Here is a 24,496-nt window from a genome sequence, read left to right on the forward strand (position 1 = left end):
GGACCCCATACCCATCCTGTGGGTGGTAGTGGATCCTATACCCATTCTGTGGGTGGTAGTGGACCCCATACCCATCCTGTGGGTGGTAGTGGACCCCATACTCATGCTGTGGGTGGTAGTGGACCCCATACCCATCCTGTGGGTGGTAGTGGATCCTATACCCATTCTGTGGGTGGTAGTGGACCCCATACCCATCCTGTGGGTGGTAGTGGACCCCATACCCATCCTGTGGGTGGTAGTGGACCCCATACTCATGCTGTGGGTGGTAGTGGATCCCATACTCATGCTGTGGGTGGTAGTGGACCCCATACTCATGCTGTGGGTGGTAGTGGATCCCATACTCATGCTGTGGGTGGTAGTGGATCCCATACTCATGCTGTGGGTGGTAGTGGACCCCATACCCATCCTGTGGGTGGTAGTGGACCCCATACTCATGCTGTGGGTGGTAGTGGACCCCATACTCATCCTGTGGGTGGTAGTGGACCCCATACTCATGCTGTGGGTGGTAGTGGACCCCATACTCATCCTGTGGGTGGTAGTGGACCCCATACCCATCCTGTGGGTGGTAGTGGACCCCATACTCATCCTGTGGGTGGTAGTGGATCTCATACCCATCCTGTGGGTGGTAGTGGACCCCATACCCATCCTGTGGGTGGTAGTGGACCCCATACTCATCCTGTGGGTGGTAGTGGATCTCATACCCATCCTGTGGGTGGTAGTGGACCCCATACCCATCCTGTGAGTGGCAGAGGACCCCCATACCCATCCTGTGGGTGGTAGTGGACCCCATACCCATCCTGTGGGTGGTAGTGGACCCCATACCCATCCTGTGAGTGGCAGAGGACCCCCATACCCATCTTGTGGGTGGTAGTGGACCCCATACCCATCCTGTGAGTGGCAGAGGACCCCATACCCATCCTGTGGGTGGTAGTGGACCCCATACTCATGCTGTGAGTGGTAGTGGACCCCATACCCATCCTGTGAGTGGCAGAGGACCCCCATACCCATCCTGTGGGTGGTAGTGGACCCCATACCCATCCTGTGAGTGGCAGAGGACCCCCATACCCATCCTGTGGGTGGTAGTGGACCCCATACCCATCCTGTGAGTGGCAGAGGACCCCCATACCCATCCTGTGGGTGGTAGTGGACCCCATACCCATCCTGTGGGTGGTAATGGACCCCATACCCATCCTGTGGGTGGTAGTGGACCCCATACCCATCCTGTGGGTGGTAGTGGACCCCATACCCATCCTGTGGGTGGTAGTGGACCCCATACCCATCCTGTGGGTGGTAGTGGACCCCATACCCATCCTGTGGGTGGTAGTGAAAACACGTACACAGAAGCACATAATTGGAATCATGAACTGAACCCCAAAACTCATTTAGGTAAGCAAGAAACAATCTGATATGTACATTAACTGTGTAATTAACTTATCATCAATCTCTTATACCACAAGTGGTTCAAGAGACTGGACCACACCAGTCTCTTGAGCCGAGCAGTTTACATGTATGGTGAACCAGTTACAGTTTTATTTACTATTTATGCACTAGTTTACATATATATAAACCGATCATTTATCTCAAAGTCCAAGGTGGATTAAGTCCTTGGTTATGAACTTAGTTAAAACTTTGAAGTTGCTTATCCACAGGTGGCTACCTTAATGAGACGTCTATGAGAGAGAGAGAGAGAGAGAGAGAGAGAGAGAGAGAGAGAGAGAGAGAGAGAGAGAGAGAGAGAGAGAGAGAGAGAGTGCAAGAGAGAGTGCAAGAGAGAGTGCAAGAGAGAGAGAGAGAGAGAGAGAGAGAGAGAGAGAGAGAGAGAGAGAGAGAGAGAGAGTGAGTGAGTGCAAGAGAGAGAGAGTGCAAGAGAGAGAGAGTGCAAGAGAGAGAGAGAGAGTGCAAGAGAGAGAGAGTGTGCAAGAGAGAGAGAGAGTGCAAGAGAGAGAGAGAGAGAGAGAGAGAGAGAGAGAGAGAGAGAGAGAGAGAGAGAGAGAGAGAGAGAGAGAGAGAGAGAGAGTGCAAGAGAGAGAGAGAGTGTGCAAGAGAGAGAGTGCAAGAGAGAGAGAGAGAGAGAGAGAGAGAGAGAGAGAGAGAGAGAGAGAGAGAGAGAGAGAGAGAGAGAGAGAGAGAGAGAGAGAGAGTGAGTGCAAGAGAGAGAGTGCAAGAGAGAGAGAGTGCAAGAGAGAGAGAGAGAGAGAGAGAGAGTGTGCAAGAGAGAGAGAGAGAGAGAGTGCAAGAGAGAGAGAGAGAGAGAGAGAGTGTGCAAGAGAGAGAGAGAGAGAGAGTGCAAGAGAGAGAGAGAGAGTGCAAGAGAGAGAGAGAGTGCAAGAGAGAGAGAGTGCAAGAGAGAGAGAGTGCAAGAGAGAGAGAGTGCAAGAGAGAGAGAGAGCTCATAGACCCTTATAACGTAGAGAAAAACGCCACAGACGCCGAGTGCTCTAATAGAGCTATTAGAGCCCTCTAATAGAGCGCTCTAAAGCTATAACCACTAACTACCATTACCAACAGGCTACCAAACAGAGCTTAAATCAGCAACACGGTTCCTACAGCCTCACTGCAAAATAAATTCCCAGCAACTTTGCGTGTCAGCAGGCCCAGAGGCAGCAGGAGGCGGCGGCTCGTGAGCCCCGGGACTATAAGCTTTTTTCCTCCAGGTCGTCTGCGGAAGAGTCTATAAGCTACGGAACAGTCTGCCGAGTTCCTGGCGCAGAGACTTCTGAAGACAGCAGAAGAGATTCAGGCACAAGCACACACAGATTCATCAGGTTAATATAAACTCAACGGGAAGAGGAGGTGGAAGATAAGGAGACAGAGGAAGAGAAAGACGAGGAGGAGGGGGAAAGAGGAGGGGGGAGGGCGTATGCCTGACACCAGACCAAGTTTAGATGTGAAAGCGCTGTTGGTCTCTGGTGGTCGACCTATCACACACTTCCCGGGAGAGAAAAAAACTTTCATGATAGCCCAAGGAGGCTATGCTACCTCCCAGGATAACCCAGAGGGCTGTGAACTCCAAGATATCACAGGTAAGCGATGCTGCCCCCTTCAAAATAGCACAGGCAAGCGATGTTGCCCCCTTCAAGATAGCACAGACAAGCGATGCTGCCCCTTCAAGATAGCACAGGCATGCGATACTACCCACCTTCAAGATAGCACAGGCATGCGATGCTGCCCCTTCAAGATAGCACAGGCATGCGATGCTGCCCCTTTCAAGATAGCACAGGCATGCGATGCTGCCCCTTCAAGATAGCACAGGCATGCGATGCTGCCCCTTCAAGATAGCACAGGCATGCGATGCTGCCCCTTTCAAGATAGCACAGGCAAGCGATGCTGCCCCCTTCAAGATAGCACAGGCAAGCGATGCTGCCCCCCTTGTTGAAGATAGCCAGGCAAGCGATATTGCCCCTTCAAGATAGCTTTGGCAAGCACTGCCTGGGCTAACACCACAACTCCTCACCATCACCCTCATCACCACAGCCCCTCACTATCATCACTATCACCACCATCACCATCAGTGGGCGGCAGGTGGCGGGCGTTGAGGATCTATGGGCGGAGTCCCAAGTTGTGTTCCGTGTATGGCGATGGCATGCAGTCCCCCCTTCCCGTCCTGTTCCTTACTCCCCTTCCCGTCCTGTTCCTTACTCCCCTTCTAAGCCTTCCCTTCTCTCCCCCTTCCCTTTCCTCTGACGCTCATTACAATTCTTTCTCAGTCACCCATTCTCTCTCGCCCTCCAGAGGTTGATAGATCTTGATAACCCTCCAGAGGTTGATAGGTCGTGATAACCCTTCAGAGGTTGATTGGTCTTGATAACCCTCCAGAGGTTGATTGGTCTTGATAACCCTCCAGAGGTTGATTGGTCTTGATAACCCTCCAGAGGTTGATTGGTGTTAATAACCCTTCAGAGGTTGATAGGTCTTAGTAACCCTCCAGAGGTTGATTGGTCTTGATAACCCTCCAGAGGTTGATAGGTCGTAATAACCCTCCAGAGGTTGATTGGTCTTGATAACCCTTCAGAGGTTGATAGGTCTTAGTAACCCTTCAGAGGTTGATAGGTCTTAGTAACCCTCCAGAGGTTGATTGGTCTTAATAACTCTCCAGAGGTTGATAGGTCTTAGTAACCCTCCAGAGGTTGATTGGTCTTAATAACTCTCCAGAGGTTGATAGGTCTTAATAACCCTCCAGAGGTTGATAGGTCTTAATAAGCCTTCAGAGGTTGATTGGTCTTAATAACCCTCCAGAGGCTGATTGGTCTTAATAACCCTCCAGAGGTTGATAGGTCTTAATAACCCTCCAGAAGTTGATAGGTCTCAATAACCCTCCAGAGGTTGATAGGTCTCAATAACCCTCCAGAGGTTGATAGGTCTCAATAACCTTAGCCAAACCTAACTGAATAACAAATACCTAGACCACGGGAATACCTTAATTAAACATGTTTGTAGGGAGTGTTTGGAAGTCAGTCTATTCTAACAAAAAAATTCACAAACATTTCGTCCTGTCACTTTTTTTGAACGACTGGCTGAGTTAACTCAAAGTCTCGCGTTGCATTATTTTATGTACAAAAAACCCACAGTTGTATTGAAAGACAAAAGTATATGTCCTATAAATATTCTATACCTAATTTCTCTTCAAAAATATTTATAATATAAATTTAAAAGCGATTTTTTAAAAAGTATTTTCTCTTATTAAGTTTATGATTTTTGTTTACATAATAAGTTTTGATGATGTACTTTTTATCTCTTCAAACCGCAGGAAGTTTGATAACTGCTCGGAACGTCAACATACTTCTTTACTAATACATCTATTTTTTCGTCTTTCATCCATTTTCCATCAATTCATCATTTTTCCTCCACTTGTCTATCAGCTCCAATCTCTACTAGCCACAGTTTAATGAAGAGAATCCCAAATCACTCATAACATCTCTGTCATTACCAACTGACAAGCTAATCTCTGAATGTGTGACTGGAAACCTTTTCTCTGAATGTGTATGCCTGGAAACCTCACACCTGAATGTGTATGCCTGGAAACCTCACACCTGAATGTGTATGCCTGGAAACCTTACATCTGGACGTGACTGCCTGGAACCCTACCATCGAGTGAACTTGCATGGAAACCTTACCTTTTAGTTTGCGTTGAAAGTCTTATAAAAACTCTTGAGTGTGTATCAGGTCTGCCAAGACTTTCAGCCTTACCTCTGAGTGTGTCTGGGAGGCCCTGGGCGCGAAACCTCTGTATAAGTGCTGTGTGGAGCTCGTCTATGTATTTGATAGCCTCTTCAATGACCTCCACCTATGAGAGAGAGAGAGAGAGAGGAGCGTGAGTGAGAGGTTGATACCTGGTTGATGGGGTTCTGGGAGTTCGTCTACTCCCCAAGCCCTTATTTATGAGAGTTTGGTCCACCAGGCTGTTGCTTGGAGCGGCCCGCAGGCCCACCACAGCCCGGTTGGTCCGGCACTCATTGGAGGAATATGGTGTTGGAGTCAAGGAAGGGGGAAGTATTTGGAAGGGAAAAATGTGTTTGGGGTGAGAGAAAAATATGGTGGTATGAGCTGTAGAGAAAGGTGCGTGGGGATGAGAGAGGAGAAAGAAGAACAAGAGAAGAGAACATAAAGACCGTTGTGGTGACGGAGGTGGTGACGAACACGAAGAAAGCAAAAAATAAGTGATAAAATCAGTAAGCAAAAGTGAAGAAATACATAAATTCAACAATTACATCAACATCATGTTATTGTTTATTTTATTAAGTATTTTTTTACAAAAATTTAAATTATGTAATATAATTACATAATTTATGTAATAAATTATTTAATTAAAATACAATTACAAGCAAATTAATTATATAAAAACTAGCAACAGAGAGCACGAGAAAAATTGATCGCCTTAGGGGCATACTTAGAAAATACTTGAGTGCTAGTTATTTAAAAATATAATACAACCGCTTGTGTTTGAGTGCTCAATGACTACGATATATGGTTGTTACCAGGGACCAGGATTCAACAAGCTTCTTAAAGAGATATAAGCATATCATCTTAAGAACCTCTACATCTTTTCTCAAGCTTTAGCGGCTTTGTCTACATTTATTAAATAGTTTATGAGCATCAAAACTTAGCAATCAAATGTTATTATTCTTACAAACAGCCTCTTACTGCTTCGGAGCTCATAAACTATTTAATGCAGGTATGTCAAACATGCGGACCGTATGCTTCCTTTTGCACGCACACCTGCGGCCCGCACAAAGGATACTGTAATTTAGTATTTACTATAACATAATATAGAAAAAATATTCTGCAATAATTTTTATTAAATGACTTTAATTAGTTGTCGTGTGTGGCTCTCATGATAACATAAATGCGTCTCATATGGCCCTCGAGGGAACCCTCAATTTTTAATGGATGTAAACAAAGCTGCTAAGAATAAGAAAAGATGTACAGGTTCCTAAGTAGATACGCTATGTAGGGCAGATCACTAACCATCTCCTATGAAGAACGGAAGAATATGTGTATATGCTAATTAGCATTTTATTGACCTAACTCTCCCAAAGGCACCGATAGGGAAGCATTATATATGAAAGATAAGAATTGCTCGCTATATCAACAGAAGATGAACTAACGGTATCGTAAGCAACAACGGAAAACAGGAGGGTGTGGCTGACCTTGACCTTGTGGGAACGGTAACTAACGGTCCAGCTAACAGAGACAGTAACTAACGACCTCGCAAACGACAAGTAACGGCTTCGCTAATAACACCCACTAACGGCCTGGCTAACAACAGCCACTAACGGTGTGGCTAACAATGCTAACTTAGCCACCTCGTTAAAAAAAAGACACGTAACGGCCCGGCCAACAACGGGTGCAACTGACCTTGGTAACGATAGCCCTTTCCTGTAGCGCTGGAACCATATCTCTTAACTTCTTGTATTCCTGCTTCTTCACCCTCTTTAGTCTCGACCTGCGATACTTGCGGACGATTCGCGACGCATGCGGCCCTGATGGCATCTTGGTGGCCTGCGGGTGGTGGTGGTGGTGATGGTGGTGGTGAAGGGCGTTGGTGGTGGTGGTTGTGTGGTGGTGTGGGTGCAGAATTGTCTCACAGACACACACAGCTGGAACACAACCTTTGGTCTTGAGTTCCACCTAGAAGAGAAAGAGAGAGATAATTAGGGGATGCTCCCGGACGCAGGTTCGAATCCTCGTCACGGCCCTTGTGGATTTGTTCATAATTAGGGGATTTTGAGACTCCTTTTCATCCACCGTCCCATCCCAAATCCTTATCCTGATCCCTTCCAAGTGTTATATAGTTGTAATGGCTTGGCGCTTACCCCTTTGTTAATTCCCCCCCTCCCCCCTCCTGGTGTCAGAGAGGTAGTGATTTTACATCTTTTTAAACATGGATAGATACACCGAGAACGGATCCTGTGCCAGGTAAGTTCACTACGGGCTCACCATAGCCTGTGCTACTTGGAACTTGTTCCCAGTAGCTAAATCTATAACAACACCGAGAAGTATATAACCGACATATCGGTGTTTATGTACTAGTATATAGTTCTATATATATATATATATAGAGATATATATAGTTCTATATATATATAGATTTATATAGTTCTATATATATATAGATTTATATAGTTCTATATATATAGATACATATAGTTCTATATATATATATATATATACTAGTATATAGCTCCACCGTCATGTAATGTAGTATTGCCTTGTAAATTTATGTATATATGACTTATATTGTATTTTATTAAATAAAGATAATAACTTTACACTGGAGAATGATTTTGAACAATTAAATAGTTTTGATTAAGGTTTAGGGAGAATTTTTACTTCTTAGTAAAGAGGTTATCTCGATGTTATTATCTTTACTAATACTTATTTGCGTTAACTAGGATTTTCCACATTAATTAGGATTTTCCACATTAACTAGAATTTTTACACATTAAGAATTTTTCACATTAACTCTACATTAATTCCACATGAACAACAATTCTTCCACATTAACTCGGATTTTTCCATTTGAACTAAAAGGGAAGACAGAAACCATCTCAACACAATGGGCAAAGTTTATTTCACCCTATGCCCCTGTTACCTAGCAGTAAAATAAGTACCTGGGTGTTAGTCAGCTGTCACGGGCTGCTTCCTGGGGGGTGGAGGCCTGGTCGAGGACCGGGCCGCGGGGACACTAAAGCCCCGAAATCATCTCAAGATAACCTCAAGATATAACACTGCACCAGAGATGCGTGTAGCATTGTCTTCCAGTGTTCCAAATTGAACTTAATTACTTACGAACAGACAACCACATCTTTCTCTTAATTTCTTTTTTAATTGTGTCTTTTTTGCTGGAATTCCATACAAAGAAAGTGTTTATATCCCATATTCTTCCTAAAAATATAAATATGTAATTTGCTCGAATGGATTCTATCCATAAATGTGTATTTATCGCGGCAATAGTCAATAAGGGAACATAAGTCAGTGTGTATGTGATACACACAAGCCTACTGGGCCGCAGTAAATAAAAATAAAGTTTGAAAAACTCTGCTCTAGTGTTAGTAGGCTTTAACGACTTTCCAGAGGTTAATACGCCTCAAAATCAACCTTGTTAAACAAATTCCTCCTCTGTCTCTCTCTCTCTCTTTCTTTCTCTCTCTCTCCTCTCTCTTTTCTTCTCTTTCTCTCTTTTTTTCTCTTTCTCTCTCTCTTTTTTTCTGTCTCTCTTTTTTTCTTTTTCTCTCTTTTTTTATCTTTCTCTTTTTTTCTCTCATTTTTTCTCTTTCTCTCTCTCTCTCTCTTTTTTTCTCTTTCTCTCTCTCTCTCTCTTTTTTCTCTTTCTCTCTTTTTTTCTCTTTCTCTCTCTCTCTCTCTTTTTTCTCTCTCTCTCTCTCTCTCTCTCTCTCTCTCTCTCTCTCTCTCTCTCTCTCTCTCTCTCTCTCTCTCTCTCTCTCTCTCTCTTTTTTTATCTTTCTCTTTCTCTCTCTCTCTCTCTCTCTCTCTCTCTCTCTCTCTCTGCATCATTGCATGTCAGCTTGGACACAAGTCATGGTGATCACTCACATCTATTGCAATCCTGCAATCAATTACACGGACATAATTATCGTGATTCTCTTCCATCGTGACGAAATAAATTGTGAAGGTTTTCTGTGGTTGATGTCAGTTGATGACTGGTTGCTGGACGTTTATGGTTGAAGCAACTAGTTAGTAGCCATAATTAGTTGGGAGGTAGAAATGGCTGGGAGGCTGTGAAAGTTGGCAGATTGTGGGTAGTTTGCAGGCTATGGTTGATTGACAATTTACTTATTGCGGTTGATTGACAATTTACTAATTGTGGTTGATTGACAATTTACTAATTGCGGTTGATTGACAATTTACTAATTGTGGTTGATTGACAATTTACTTATTGCGGTTGATTGACAATTTACTAATTGTGGTTGATTGACAATTTACTAATTGCGGTTGATTGACAATTTACTAATTGTGGTTGATTGACAATTTACTTATTGCGGTTGATTGGCATTTTACTTTTTGTGGTTGATTGACAATTTACTAATTGCGGTTGATTGGCATTTTACTAATTGTGGTTGATTGACAATTTACTAATTGTGGTTGATTGGCAATTTATTAATTGTGGTTGATTGACATTTTACTAATTGCGGTTGATTGACATTTTACTAATTGTGGTTGATTGGCAATTAGAGAGCATTCTAGCAGTCTATAATTGGCTGTCAGACTGTAACTATCTAACAGTCTGTACTTTGGCCAGTAATTAGCTAGTAGACTGTAATTGGACAGTAGCCTGTAACTACCTGCCTGACAGATTGTGATTCTGACAGTGACAGGTAAAGCCTTTAATTTACTTGTGAAGTCAGTTGCAATGTTCACTCAGTTATAAATTACGTTTGTCTGTCATAAAGGAAAATGAAAATGCCACAATGTCATACACAGTGTGTTTGACAGAAATTTATTTTGCCATATGTCAAAAGGCATTTGACGTATGTCAAATAGGTATTTCAGTTTAGCATATTAACTAGTTAGCTCGTTCTTGATTAATATGCATGAATTTCTAGATGTCAGTCATGTTTAGTGTGCATGCAGAACGTGTTTTATAATTATGTGTTAAGAATTATATTCCACGGAAACAGTCTTTGGCTTGGTGCTGAGCTTAATGGCTTCCAGCATCTGGAGGCTTATTAAGGACACCAGAATAGCAACTAGAAAGAATACTAGTTGAATACTAGACCGGAACACAGCCCAGAGCCAAAATCAACTGTGTTTGTATTCACCAAATAAGTGGGTTACACTGTCCGGTGAATATATAGTTCCGATTGTCCCTGTCGGACAGTCAAGATCAGCCACACAAAAGTCTCCTGTGGAATTTAAGCTGCTCTCTCCCTCTCTCTCGCGGTTAAAAAGGAAAAAAACGCATATAGTTCCTGTTACGAGTTTTGGTAAGGGTATATAGGGACCTTGTGTGAGTCAGGCAGGCAGTGAAGGAGTAATATTTTAGGGGAAACTATTTTAAACAAGCCAAAGTTACTGTCTCAAAAGTCAGATCAACGACAACTGCTCGACAACTCGTCCTCTTAAAAATAACGTCACTTTTCGCTCGTATGCGCACTATGGCCAAATTTGGACGTAATTTGAAATGAAATCGACTCACAAAAGTGACGTACTGTTCCGTTTTCTGTTTGAGTCGTCCGGCTTACTTGGCAAGCTTAGAAAAGGAAACTTTCCATTGACGTTTTTCATAACGTTTTGAAATACCAGCAAAAGTGTGGTGAATGTTGCCATACGAAGCTAATATCATAATGCCATTCCTCCCCCCTTTTTTAAGTAGAATAGCACTATTCTTTTAATTTCAATATTACAATGACTTATAATTGAAGCACAACATTAATTGGGGCATTTAAATACGCTGTTTTATAGCAATAAGTGAATACTTAATCCACGTTCTGCAAATACAATTAATCGCCAAAAGAACCTAAACACCTAACCTAATCTACACCGAATTATACATGGAATTTTTAATATATATAATCGAATTTATATGTGAGAATAAACCTATTTTTTTAATACAAACTACGTTAAAATTTATAAATGTGTCTATGGGGGATAGCCGCTGTATTAACGAGCCTGGCCTGAGGACAGGTACCTCTCGGAAGCTGCCTGTCTCAGGTCTCGAACCCTGGGTCCCTTGGTTGAAGTTCATGTATGTTTATTGAGACAAGAAAGAAATACATCTCAAAGGGATAGAGCAGCTTAGGCTATTTCTACCCCTCCACCCGGTCCCTAGGTGACTCCCACCACGACCAGTCACCAGGCAGCCATCTGCTTCACTCTCATATCGCCCTTCCCGTTCTCCGCTGTTTATTTCATTCTCTCGTGGACGTTTAACCCGAACTCCTCTCTCGTCTCCTGAAGCATTTACAACACCACCACCCACCTGCCGCTGTTATTGGACCTTTTGGCTCACAAACATCATTCACCTGTCTATCTTTTGCTTGATCAATCGTCACACTATCCCCTAACCATCCCCCACCGAGCCACATCCCCTTGACGAAGCAATTCTTATGCTTCGCCACCTGTCTCGATTCGCTTAAGGTTCGTCCTCTCCTTGTCTAAGGCGCCTAAGCTGTCATTATATTTGATGATTATAAACAGGTGGTATCCTTCATGCTCTGGCGCTTGTGGTGGTGACGCTGCCTTATCTTGAGGTTATCTTGAGATGATTTCGGGGCTTTAGTGTCCCCGCGGCCCGGTCCTCGACCAGGCCTCCACCCCCAGGAAGCAGCCCGTGACAGCTGACTAACTCCCAGGTACTTATTTACTGCTAGGTAACAGGGGCATTCAGAGTGAAAGAAACTTTGCCCATTTGTTTCTGCCTCGTGCGGGAATCGAACCCGCACCACAGAATTACGAGTCCTGCGCGCTATCCACCAGGCTACGAAGCCTTAGTCAGGGCTTTTATTTGTAATAGACCAAGTTAGACACGTCAGATGGACTAATGCATATTGGGTGTTACTTCATAAAATATGATTTATTTGTTGTGGTTTCCTTATGAGGCCGTACAAAGGCTTGAAACTTGTGGACTTTTTGTTTACAGTTTAAGTCTGTGTGTTTTTGTTATTGTTTATGGTAATTTTTACACTTGCTTTTACAGTTATTTACAGTTTTATTGCACGTTTCGCTTCAAAGATCGAAACAGTCATTTGTTTTTTATTTTTCCAGAAACACCTGTGTTGTTTTTCCACAACTTTTCTGCTGTTACAAAAAATACGAATTCACACTGATTTGGTATTTGAAGGGTTATTAAGGCCTATCAACCTCTGGAGGGTTATTAAGGCCTATCAACCTCTGGAGGGTTATTAAGGCCTATCAACCTCTGGAGGGTTATTACGGCCTATCAACCTCTGGAGGGTTATTAAGGCCTATCAACCTCTGGAGGGTTATTAAGGCTAATCAACCTCTGGAGGGTTATTAAGGCCTATCAACCTCTGGAGGGTTATTAAGGCCTATCAACCTCTGGAGGGTTATTAAGGCCTATCAACCTCTGGAGGGTTATTAAGGCCTATCAACCTCTGGAGGGTTATTAAGGCCTATCAACCTCTGGAGGGTTATTAAGGCCTATCAACCTTTGGAGTGTTATTAAGGCCTATCAACCTCTGGAGGGTTATTAAGGCCTATCAACCTCTGGAGGGTTATTAAGGCCTATCAACCTCTGGAGGGTTATTAAGGCCTATCAACCTCTGGAGGGTTATTAAGATCTTTCAACCTCGTGGGGGAGGGGGGGTTATTAAGGCCTCAAAAATTGCCTAATGGCCAACCAGCAAGCAGTCCAGAACTGAAGTAAACTCTGAGTATTCACCTAAAAGCAGTATACACCCCTTGCTCAATATCCATTAATGCTTCATTGTCTTAAATACTGGTTTACTCTAAAATGTAAACCACAGTTGCGCGGGGAAATAACATTTCAGTGACTTTAGATTATCGAAGACTTGAACCTGGGACTCAGAAAACACACGACCGCTGCCCTACCAAATAGGCCATTGATTTTTTCCTTCTTGTGAGCATCAAGTGTCTGAAGGGCAGAACAGTTGTCTGGTAATATTAAGATACGAGTGAATTTGATTCAAGGGAATAAAACTGATTGGCTGCTTAAGTGCAACAATGGAACATCCCTGGAAACACAAACCGAAACTGTCTCTATTTTGCGCTTGTTACAACTTGTAATAAAGTTGTTACATCTTGGCTTAACGTGTTTATGACGTATTAGAACGTTGTTACAACTTGCTATATTGGTTGTTATAACTGGTTAGGAGGTGTTAAAACTTGTTCGTACGTTGTACCAACGTCGTAGTTTCGGTGTGTGTTTGGCGGGTTAACAGTTGTCTGGTAATATTAAGATACGAGTGAATTTGATCCAAGTGAATAAAACTGATTGGCTGCTTAAGTGCAACAATGGAACATGTCCTTCAATAGCTTTATTGGACAATCGACTTGAGAATGGTCCAGGACGGACCGAAACGTCGTCGTCCCTTCACCTTCTAGTGTGTGGTCTGGTCAACTTTGTTTGAAGTACTTTCAACTACTGATTTATTGTTTTGAAACTAAGGGTGAAACTGTACCACATATGGGACAGCAAGCACTACCATACCTCCTTGTGGTGCTCTCTGGCTCAAGCTTACAGCTACAAGCTTAGGTAGACGATTGGAACACGTTAAGTGAGAAGGTGGTGGAGGCCAAAACCGTCAGTAGTATTTTCAAAACGTTATACGACAAAGAGTACTGGGAAGACGGGACTCCACGAGTGTAGCTCTCATCCTATACCTACACTTACGGTGCTACACACACAGAAAGATTCACTGTATGGAACTAATGATGATCAAAAGGCGAGGCTTAAGAACAGCAGTACGACCCTGAAGGCTTAACTAGGTGAGTATACACACATAAAAGATTGAATTGCAGAGTAGGCATCAATGGTTTAATCAGAGATATAAAGAATCAGAGAACAAGAACATGGAGAAACTACAAGAATAACAGAATATTATATTCCACAGGCGTCAGACCAATACTGGAGAGTGCGGCTCAAGGGTAGAACCCATACTTAACACAAGACAAAGTTGGAGAAGGTTTTAATGTGTACCACCATATTAGTTGAAGAGCTACGAGGTATCATTTACGAGGAAACGCTATATGAATTGAACCAATCCTCCAGAAGAGTTTGGAGAGACATGATTACCACATGTCAAATTTTCAGGAGAATTGATTGGGTTGATAGACAGCACTGATGTTGCACGAACAAGGGGACACGAGGAAACAGAGTACCCAAATGAGCCACAGAAACATTAGAAATTTTGTTTTAGTGTCAGGGTAGTTAACAGATGAAATTCATTAGGAAGTGATGTGGTGGAGGCTGACTCCATACACAGTTTCAAATGTAGATATGATCAGAGCCCAATAGGCTCAGGAACCTGTATACCATTTATTTGAATGTTGAGAAGCAGGACCCAGCAGTAGAAACTCAACCCCAGTAAGCTCAAAATTGTGTGTACAAATAAATCCTAGATTACTCAACACGCCCACAAGCAAAACACTGAGTTTGGTGTCAAATAACTAAACAGGTTTCTGGCCTCTAGTATTAACTGCCGTCATAATTAATTATACCCCATATGCTGCCCCGTGCAGACTCGCTAGCGAGTCATTTTAGTGTAAGAAGAATATATAAACCACGTACATTTGCAACGCTTCGTAACATTTGATTCTCTATTCTGTTGTTGGAAAAAGCAAGATATCTGAGACGAATCTTTACCTTGGCAACGTCGCTCTCTTAAAACACAGGTGTATGTGTGTGTGTGTACTATTTGTGCCCGCGGAATCGAACTATTAGCTCTTGGATCCCCTGCCTTTCCAAGCGGTATGTGTCCCTCTGATTTAGTGCCCAAGTCGAAACTCTTTTGTATTCGCATTCTCTTCACTGGTTCGGAGAGTCCAATAACTCCAGTTTGGACACACTGCCACACTCCTCGGTCTTGCTCTCGTCGCCACACCTTGGTATCCCCCTCAACCCCCGGCCACCCCCTTCAACCCCTGCCCATCCCCCACAACCCCTACCCATCCCCCACAACCCCTACCCATCCCCCACAACCCCCAGCCATCCCCCACAACCCCCAGCCATTCCCCCACAACCCCCAGCCATCCCCCACAACCCCCAGCCATCCCCCACAACCCCCAGCCATCCCCCACAACCCCCAGCCATCCCCCACAACCCCCAGCCATTCCCCCACAACCCCCAGCCATCCCCCACAACCCCCAGCCATCCCCCACAACCCCTACCCATCCCCCACAACCCCTACCCATCCCCCACAACCTCCAGCCATCCCCCACAACCCCGAGCCATCCCTCCTAGCCAGCATACCGGCTATAACCTGCGCGCCAAGCCTCACCATCACACACTAAAGCCGGCTCCTAGCTCGCCCACGGCCGCCTTGTTTGGACGCGACTGTCTTGGCTTCCTGGACCTTATAAGAGCGTCGGGCTCCATTCATTCTCTCTGAATGCCCCGACGGTCTAAGTAGGAGGTACCAGCGGCCACTATGTCGGGCCTCTAATCGCAAAACTACGTGCTTTGAGCAGCTTAATGTGCAGCGCGAGTGAGTTTGGTGTGATGTTTTGGCCTTCAGGCCTATCACCATCTGTAGGGGGAAGTTCAGGCCACAACACTTGCTTACTGACCAGCCACCAAGAGGATTTTAGCTCTGGACATGGCATAGGAGTATAAAGTATACTGTGTATGTATACACTCAGAAGCAGGGATATTTCCTATATGTATACCTCTCACTGAATATATATATATCACTTTGATGCCCTGCTTGGGTTGCTATTAGGATTAAATCCACCATAATTGTCAACCTACCGACCAGTAACTGTACACTAGCCCTAAATGCACTCTAGAAATAAATGTAAATAAATAAAGACATAAATTTAATTTTTTTGTGTATTTCTTTACTGCACTTTTCTATGCCTATATAAAGAGTGTTACTGATGACCAACAGGTTCAAGTCACACTTTTCTAAAGCGTTCCATGTCCTATTCTATGTAAGCTAATGCCTTCTGTCTGGTAATTAGACCAACGGACTATGTTTCCATTAAACTAATTGATACATGGAATTATTATGATATTTATATATTTTTTACAATATGGAACGTGGTTTCGTCGCCAGTGTAATGACAGGTGTTTTCGGTGACAGGTGTTGGTGATGACAGTGTAGCAGATGACATATGTTGAGATAGTCTTGGAGATGACAGTGATGTGGATGACAGATATTGGAGACAACAGGTGGAGATTACAGGTGTTGGATATGGTAGGTGTTGAAGGTGACAGGTCTTGGAGATGACAGGTGTTGGAAAGGACAATAGCAGGTTTTCCTGAATCTGTCTCCAAGTAAACCAGTACCCATAATGACCCTCCAGGTAAACCAGTCCACACACACACACTCCTCTATGTAAACTAATACACACAACTCTCCTGGTAAACTACGACACCTAATAGAACACAATGCTCTATAAGCACTCTACAAATAAATTACTTCACACGCTTTGTCCAGCGTCTAATTTAAACTTCTTTTGCCAAATCATAGACATAAGCGTACTACATGCATGAGCGTATTAATCTAGAAAAACTATGTAAGAATAGCTTGAGCTACCTCATCCCTTTTGTATGTATTTACACCTCAATAAACTTATTTAAATTCAATCTAGAAAAATCCACTTCCATTACCAGGTTTCGAAAATCTAATACATTATTCTGCCAAGAACTTTAATATTTTGTTTACTAAATAACTCTCAATTTTTTTTCCTATGCATACTCAAAAAATGTCATCGCGAGAGCGTAATAGTTATGGGTAAACTAAACTATTCATCGTTACTCATCAGATGATGGCTTAAAAATATCGGACGGTTTACTCCAATATTTTCCCAATCCCGAATTCCCTGATCGCGGTCTGTTATATATCCGCCTGTTTCTCCGGTACACCAGGAGAGTAAATATCGCCTTTCCTTGAGGCTACTCCACGGGTGAAAGTCATCTAGCCATTAGCCTTACCTCAAAGGTTATTATTTCCCCTTCAGCTTGCCTTAGGGCGTAAGTAATCACCGCGCTGGCCATCTTAGGCTAGCACGAGCCCGCGGGTTCATTTGCATGCGGGTCTGTCTCTCTGCTTCCCAAATGAGTCAACTATGCTGTTGGGCTTCAGTCTTAATCCATTTAAGATCTCTTGTTTGATTCGATAAGGAAGTCTAACCCTTCTCTAGTAACGAGGTGAATTTAGTGTGTGGAAATATATGTATGTTTTGCAATAGAATGGAGGGGGGGGGAGGCATGTGTCCAGTGATGAGGCATGTGTCCAGTGATGAGGCATGTGTCCAGTGATGAGGCATGTGTCCAGTGATAAGGCATGTATCCAGTGATGAAGCATGTGTCCAGTGATGAGGCATGTGTCCAGTGATGAGGCATGTGTCCAGTGATGAGGCATGTGTCCAGTGATAAGGCATGTATCCAGTGATGAGGCATGTGTCCAGTGGGGAGCTTAAATGCGGTTCGTGTCCAGTAGTGAGACAGACCTTTGGTAGTATTGAAGTTATGAATCTTGTGTATAATAGATATTTAAATTTATATAACTCAATTATAGGTCTCGAAAGGGAAATAGATAAATTAAGAAGCGAGTTTTTGTGGCAGAGAGATTCAATGTTTTATTTTAAGTATGAAATATTAATCGGGTTTCTTTATCTAATTTTTTAAGTAAATTTAGGTCTTAATAACCCTCCAGAAGTTGATAGGCCTTAATAACCCTCCAGAGGTTGATAGGCCTTAATAACCCTCCAGAGGTTGATAGGCCTTAATAACCCTCCAGAGGTTGATAGGCCTTAATAACCCTCCAGAGGTTGATAGGCCTTAATAACCCTCCAGAGGTTGACAGACCTTAATAACCCTCCAGAGGTTGATAGGCCTTAATAACCCTCCAGAGGTTGATAGGCCTTAATAACCCTCCAGCGGTTGATAGACCTTAATAACCCTCCAGCGGTTGATAGGCCTTAATAACCCTCCAGAGGTTGATAGGCCTTAATAACCCTCCAGAGGTTGATAGGCCTTAATAACCCTCCAGAGGTTGATAGGCCTTAATAACCCTCCAGAGGTTGATAGGCCTTAATAACCCTCCAGAGGTTGACAGACCTTAATAACCCTCCAGAGGTTGATAGGCCTTAATAACCCTCCAGAGGTTGATAGGCCTTAATAACCCTCCAGAGGTTGATAGGCCTTAATAACCCTCCGGAGGTTGATGGACCTCGTGCCCAACACCAAACGAAGATCATTACTTAATGTATCATTGAATTAAAAATTGCTATACAATGTTCATCGCCCCCTACCCACCTTAGCATTTCCCATGCTCAAAAAACTGCGATCTAAATCATATTTCTAAACACTCTTAGCGCATGTCGATTGGTAGGGTAACTTTTGAGCTCATCTTGGTACAGCCGCAGAATTTAAGCGTGAAGGAGTCCTTGTTCAGAGGCCCAGTAGCGAGGCCATGGGTCCTTGAGATAACCTCTAGGTAATCACACCAGGATCTTGTTGTTGTAGGCCCTAGATCTCTGTACTAATTACACATGACTGTTTTCCTGTATTTGGCTAAACTGCTGTAATCCCGGTTATGCAAAGTTACAGGACATTAAAAAATGTGATGCACTTCTGAGATTCCTCGAGATATCTCTGACTTGTTTGTGGCGTGCCTCGGAGTATCCACAGCTCAGATTGTTGAATATACATCAACTTTACAGCTACAAGAACACTTGAATACTGTGTGAATCGGGTCATTGAGTCACAGGTGGTAGTACGAAGGAACTGGTGTTCGAGACATTATTGGAGATATTGGAGCAACCAGAAAATCGCATGCATGGGGAGCACTCACGACTGCCTGGGGGTGAAATCCATCCTTAGTTGGTTAGTGACTTTGTGTCCCGTTATCTCGCAAATCCTATTTGGCCTGAGATAGGATACCAGGAGGGTGCTCTGTGTGTGTGTGTATATATATATATATATATATATATATATATATATATATATATATATATATATATATATATATATATATATATAATACACACACACACACAACTGTGTGTGTGATGAGCCACAGAGACATTAGAATTTTTTCAGTGTCAGTGTAGTAAACAAATGAAATGCATTAGGAAGTGATGTGGTGGAGGCTGACTCCATACACAGTTTCAAGTGTAGATATGATAGAGCCCAGTAGGCTCAGGAATCTGTACACCAGTTGATTAACAGTTGAGAGGCGGGACCGCCTCTCAACTGTTAATCAGTTGAGAAGCTAGTATAACATTCACAGACTGCTTTTTAGTATTCTACAAATAAAACTCTTGTAACTACAATTAATATATACAAAACATAAACTATGATTAATCGCCGTCTTCTTTATAGCCAGCAATTAGGTATTAACATAATTACCTTATTCGACAGTTACGATGTTTTAATTTACAGACAAGATGGTCATAATAGTTTAATAGAGCCTATTACCTACAGATAATAACAAAAGAGGCTACACATTACTACCTTCCATCAGCAGCTGTTACCATATGGGTTATGTAGAATTGTTTCTTCAATATCCTCTAAATATTTGCATAGAAAATTAGTCTTAAGCAAACAAAAAGGCCTCGTCTCTTGTTTTCATAATTCGTTTGTTATGTTGTCATGATTGTGTTATGTCTTGTGTTTAAGATTAGTTTAGCGTATGTGACATATCTCGAGGTATGTCACATACCTCGAGGCTTGCAACAATCCTCGTTTAGGCTAATAAAACTTAGCCTAAACGTTTAGGCTAATAAAACTTAGCCTAAACTTAACTTGTTATCTTACAAACTATAATAAATAGGGGTGGCGGACGACATAAGCGCATACCTGGTATCCCCGGGTGCAGTATATTATCTTCCCTGACGAGAGGAGTCAGGAAAGACCCCTCATCCCCTAGAATTCCCAGGTGCCACATATTATATTATTAAGGCAAAGGAGTTCCAATTAAATAAATAGATTTGTACAACAGAGCTCGAAATGATCTCTCAAGGATTCGAACCTGGTACACCAGGGTAGCATCCTTGTTATCCTGGAGGAGCAGGTTCGAATCCTCGAAGGATCATTTCGTGTTTTGTTGGAAAACTAATGAAGGATTATTAATCTAACTTTTTCGGTCATATTTAATAATATATGTTTACAAGAAAGACTGCTACCGAAGTATAATAAATATATATATATATATATATATATATATATATATATATATATATATATATATATATATATATATATATATAATATATATATATATATATATATATATATTATATATATATATATATATAATATGCGATTCACGGTAAATCCTAAGATTTCAATATATTCACTATCTTGCCTATGTCAACATACAGCCAGAGAGACCAGACAATGCACAGAGAACAATTATGGTTAACTAAACACACGAGGAAGTGAATTTCAGAATAAGATAAATGAAATTGCCATTTATGTTCTTTCCCGCTATTTTAAATAATAAAATGACAACACATACTTTCAACACAGTTAATAATAATAATAATAATAATAATAATAATAATAATAATAATAATAATAATTTATTTAGGAACAGTACATACATAATTGCAGAGTTACAGTACAAACATTCCGTTAGATTTAAAGATAGAGGAAGTACATATAATACCTAAAGCCACTAGTATGCATAGCGTTTCGGGCAATGTTAATACATACATTGAAAGGTGCACCTTGCCTCTCGCTGAATTTTGGCGACACTGAATGTGTGTATACAAGTTAAAAATTAAACAGTGTTTCTACGCTGTACTGAACGTATCCCTGCTTATCAGTGTACACAGGCTACACTAAGACTGTATCCTGATATTGTTATATAGCTTAGGCTAAGCTGACCAGACCACACACTAGAAGGTGAAGGGACGACGTTTCGGTCCGTCCTGGACCATTCTCAAGTCGATTGTAGCTTAGGCTACACTAAGTATTTATTTATGGGATATGGTCTTGACGCGATGTCCAAACTTGCTGGTTGGGCATTAAGCTTTTGTGGTAGTCCTAGACACCTTTTTACAGTTAAGAGAGAGAATAGGCCTATGGCCAGCCCATTAAGCCCAACAACATTTTCTTCTAAAAAAAATTGAAAATTGTAAACAAAAAAGTTTAATATTGTTAAGCCTTAATCCTAGTTAAGGATATCCAAAGAGGTAAGTATTAGTATATACAATGCAGCTCCAACTTAACTGACTTTGTTTTAGTACCTTTAAGTACTGCTAAATGCCTTTAAACCGCAAAGACTAAAGCAAGAGGCCTACTCCTCTTTGTTCCATACAAAGCCTCGTAGCCTGGTGGATAGCGCGCAGGACTCGTAATTCTGTGGCGCGGGTTCGATTCCCGCACGAGGCAGAAACAAATGGGCAAAGTTTCTTTCACCCTGAATGCCCCTGTTACCTAGCAGTAAATAGGTACCTGGGAGTTAGTCAGCTGTCACGGGCTGCTTCCTAGGGGTGGAGGCCTGGTCGAGGACCGGGCCGCGGGGACACTAAAAGCCCCGAAATCATCATCTCAAGATAACGCCCCAAACTCTTATACTTTGGCCTACAATACGAAACCAATGAGAAAATAATCTTTATAAATCACGGGTAAGTAACAATGAGTGCCAGTAAGCTACAATTGTCTAAATAATATCACTATTGTTGTAGTGTTCCTATTGATAATATTGCAATTTGAATTTACTATCGGGAATCCCGGGTTCGAATCCCGGGAAGGAAATGGTTGCCACGTTTCCTTTCCATTCCTTTTAAACAACGGGCTGACCTCTACACAAAGCAGAACTAACGACACTGCAACTAGCTAACAATACATTAAAAAACATGGGATGAATAATATTGTGATTCAAAGTCTGCTCTTCAAGCACTCGAAAACTTCTTTTGAAAGATCGACAGCAAGAACTTCTGACTAGCAACTATAAATGACCTAATTGCTGCACAGAGTAAAGGGTTTCGAATCTCATTTGTATGGATACCATCACACATAACCCATCTAAATGAGACAGACCTTGCAGCCAAATTAGCGTGTAACAGAGATAAAGTTGAATTAGATCTAGGTATCCCCATCTCTGCTGTCAAAACTGTATTGTTCCACTCAGGTCTGATAGGAAAGAAGTTACTGACTCCCAACGACCTGAAAGCACCAGTAAAAAAGCTATGATTTGTTCAGCTCTGAAACCTGTGTTTATGGGCAGCACAAAACGTGGACCAGACTGTGCGACACAGTGGTTGCCAGGATCAGGTTGGGTTACCGTTACCTGTGGCAGGTGGCTACAGGTGACGGATCTCCCAATCCTGAGCACTCCAGGTGCAAACTCTGTGAGCAGGAACTGCGGCATGATCTCCCACACTACATCACCAAATGCCCAGTTATTAGACCTTTCAGACCCGTTGGCATGAGGTACCTGGAGCTTTACAATTACTTTATTCACTCTCGTGTTCTTGATGATATCCTCATAATATACCCAGAGTCTGCCAGTGCAGACCACTTATCACATGCCTCTGAATAACTAACCATCCTGTGTGATGGAGATTTTTAGCATCACGTAGCTAGCTTTTTGCCACACTGTACTCCCCTTCGTATAGCCTATGGAAGCTGTACAAATGCTGACGTGTCTAAATGAGTTAAAAAAACAAATGCTCTGTTCACCCAGCAGTAACTAGATACCCGGGAATTTGTCAATTTTGTATATACAATATATATATATAATATAATAATATTGTGTGTGGTAATTGGAGTATACAATATTGTTTAATGGCTCACCTTGACTAACTATCGTTTGTTTGTAACTAACACTCTCTCGCGCGGATTTCGAACACTTGGCATTATTCTCGTCACACGAACCGTCTCTCACCTGTTCGAAGACCTGAGACATAATGGTTTATGATTGGTAAGAACACCAGGTTCAGGTTGGCCAGAAATATTTGGATTTACGTTAAACACTTGTTTTGATTATCAGACTTATGTTAAACAACTGTTTTGGCAACAAGGTTTATGCATGATAATGTTTTGGACACAAAGCACACGATGGACAATTGTTTTGGACACGAGGTTCATGTTGGACAATTGTTTTTGACCCTAGAAATGCGGTTGGACAATTGTGTTGGGACACCAGGAGGCATTTATTTCCACAATACTTTCGTGTATTTCAACACTGGTACAGTGTTTCATCCCCAGTTGCTACGGGGATGCTACGTTAATATATTATGCCATAATATATATGCTATACAATGCCAAGTTAATATATTCATGCAATTTGTATTTGCCTCGCTAAATGTAAATTCATATCATCAGAATTTCGCCCCAAGACATACCATGAGTGAATATAATCCATAATGATCATAGTTTTCAAAAACTCTATAATTATTTTAATATTTGAAGCAATTATGATACGTGGAACAGTAAATAACAAAAAAATCTTTAAAAATAAAGGCTGAATAAATCTATTAATAATAATAACCAGTTTGAAAAGCCACTGGTGTGAAATTTGTAATGGATAAAAAAAAATGTAAATTAAACCCATTATAAGTTCTTGGAATAAATCGAAAATGCCTTCACGTGTGAACTTCTAGCTTTGAATCCTCTGGGGGAAGACCACTTTCACTCACCCTCACAGTGCATTGCCGAGAACATAATAATATTGATGCTAATTCCCTTATAAACCGATCCTTACATGAGAACAACGGTAAACATATTTCCCTCAAACATACCATTTTAATTTTGAACATGTGATAAGTTGCCTCCCGCGTGTTTAGATGTAAACAGGATCCAGCAATTAATGTCTGGGGCGACCACCGCACCGCGCGTCCTCTCACTACAAAAGTTGGCAACACACTGAGAGTCGACTGCGGACTTGCCGGGCAGGCGAGGCGAGTCTGTCCACTCTGTGAGATAGAATTAAAATCCCATTAGATAGGATGCCAGCGTCTTAATATACGCCTTAAGCTGTGGGGTTAGGTGGCAAGGTGCGGGCGGCGATAGAGGGTTAGATCTAGGTTGTACGTAAGGCTAGCTAGGAGAGGGTTGTATGGTGGTAAGTTGGACTGGTAACTTTGGGAAAATATCTGTATATATCGAATTTCTTCTTGGGGCAACAAGGCGGAGGTCCACCAAGATGTGACGAGCCGATTGGACAGCGCCGCACGCCCCGCTAGTTACCACCTTGGGCAACAATTACACTTTTTTTTTACCTTAATTTATAAACAATATTATAACTTCCATTCTTAAGAGTATATATTAATCGTTTTTCTTATACAATAAGAAATGGAACAACTTAACTTAAGTAAATTATGCACTGTAGTTTATAAATTATAAGCGACTGAGGACTTGGAAGGACGCTATTCA

The 24,496-nt window shown here is 42.1% G+C and overlaps 1 protein-coding gene across 1 annotated transcript in view; it reads right to left on the reverse strand.

Annotated features, from left to right (window-relative positions):
• LOC123770490 (uncharacterized) overlaps positions 1 to 23,999 on the reverse strand; it is an 85,710-nt gene extending 61,711 nt beyond the window's left edge. Inside the window, exons 1-3 of the mRNA XM_045762414.2 lie at positions 23,863 to 23,999; positions 6,856 to 7,128; positions 5,188 to 5,284 (exon numbers count right to left, since the gene is read on the reverse strand). Coding sequence (XP_045618370.1) covers positions 5,188 to 5,284; positions 6,856 to 7,128; positions 23,863 to 23,880 — 388 coding nt within the window. The 5' untranslated portion in view covers positions 23,881 to 23,999. The remainder of the gene's footprint in view (positions 1 to 5,187; positions 5,285 to 6,855; positions 7,129 to 23,862) is intronic.
• Positions 24,000 to 24,496: the final 497 nt, after the last annotated feature.

Source organism: Procambarus clarkii, chromosome 46, assembly GCF_040958095.1.
Source record: "Procambarus clarkii isolate CNS0578487 chromosome 46, FALCON_Pclarkii_2.0, whole genome shotgun sequence".
Taxonomy (NCBI): domain Eukaryota; kingdom Metazoa; phylum Arthropoda; class Malacostraca; order Decapoda; family Cambaridae; genus Procambarus; species Procambarus clarkii.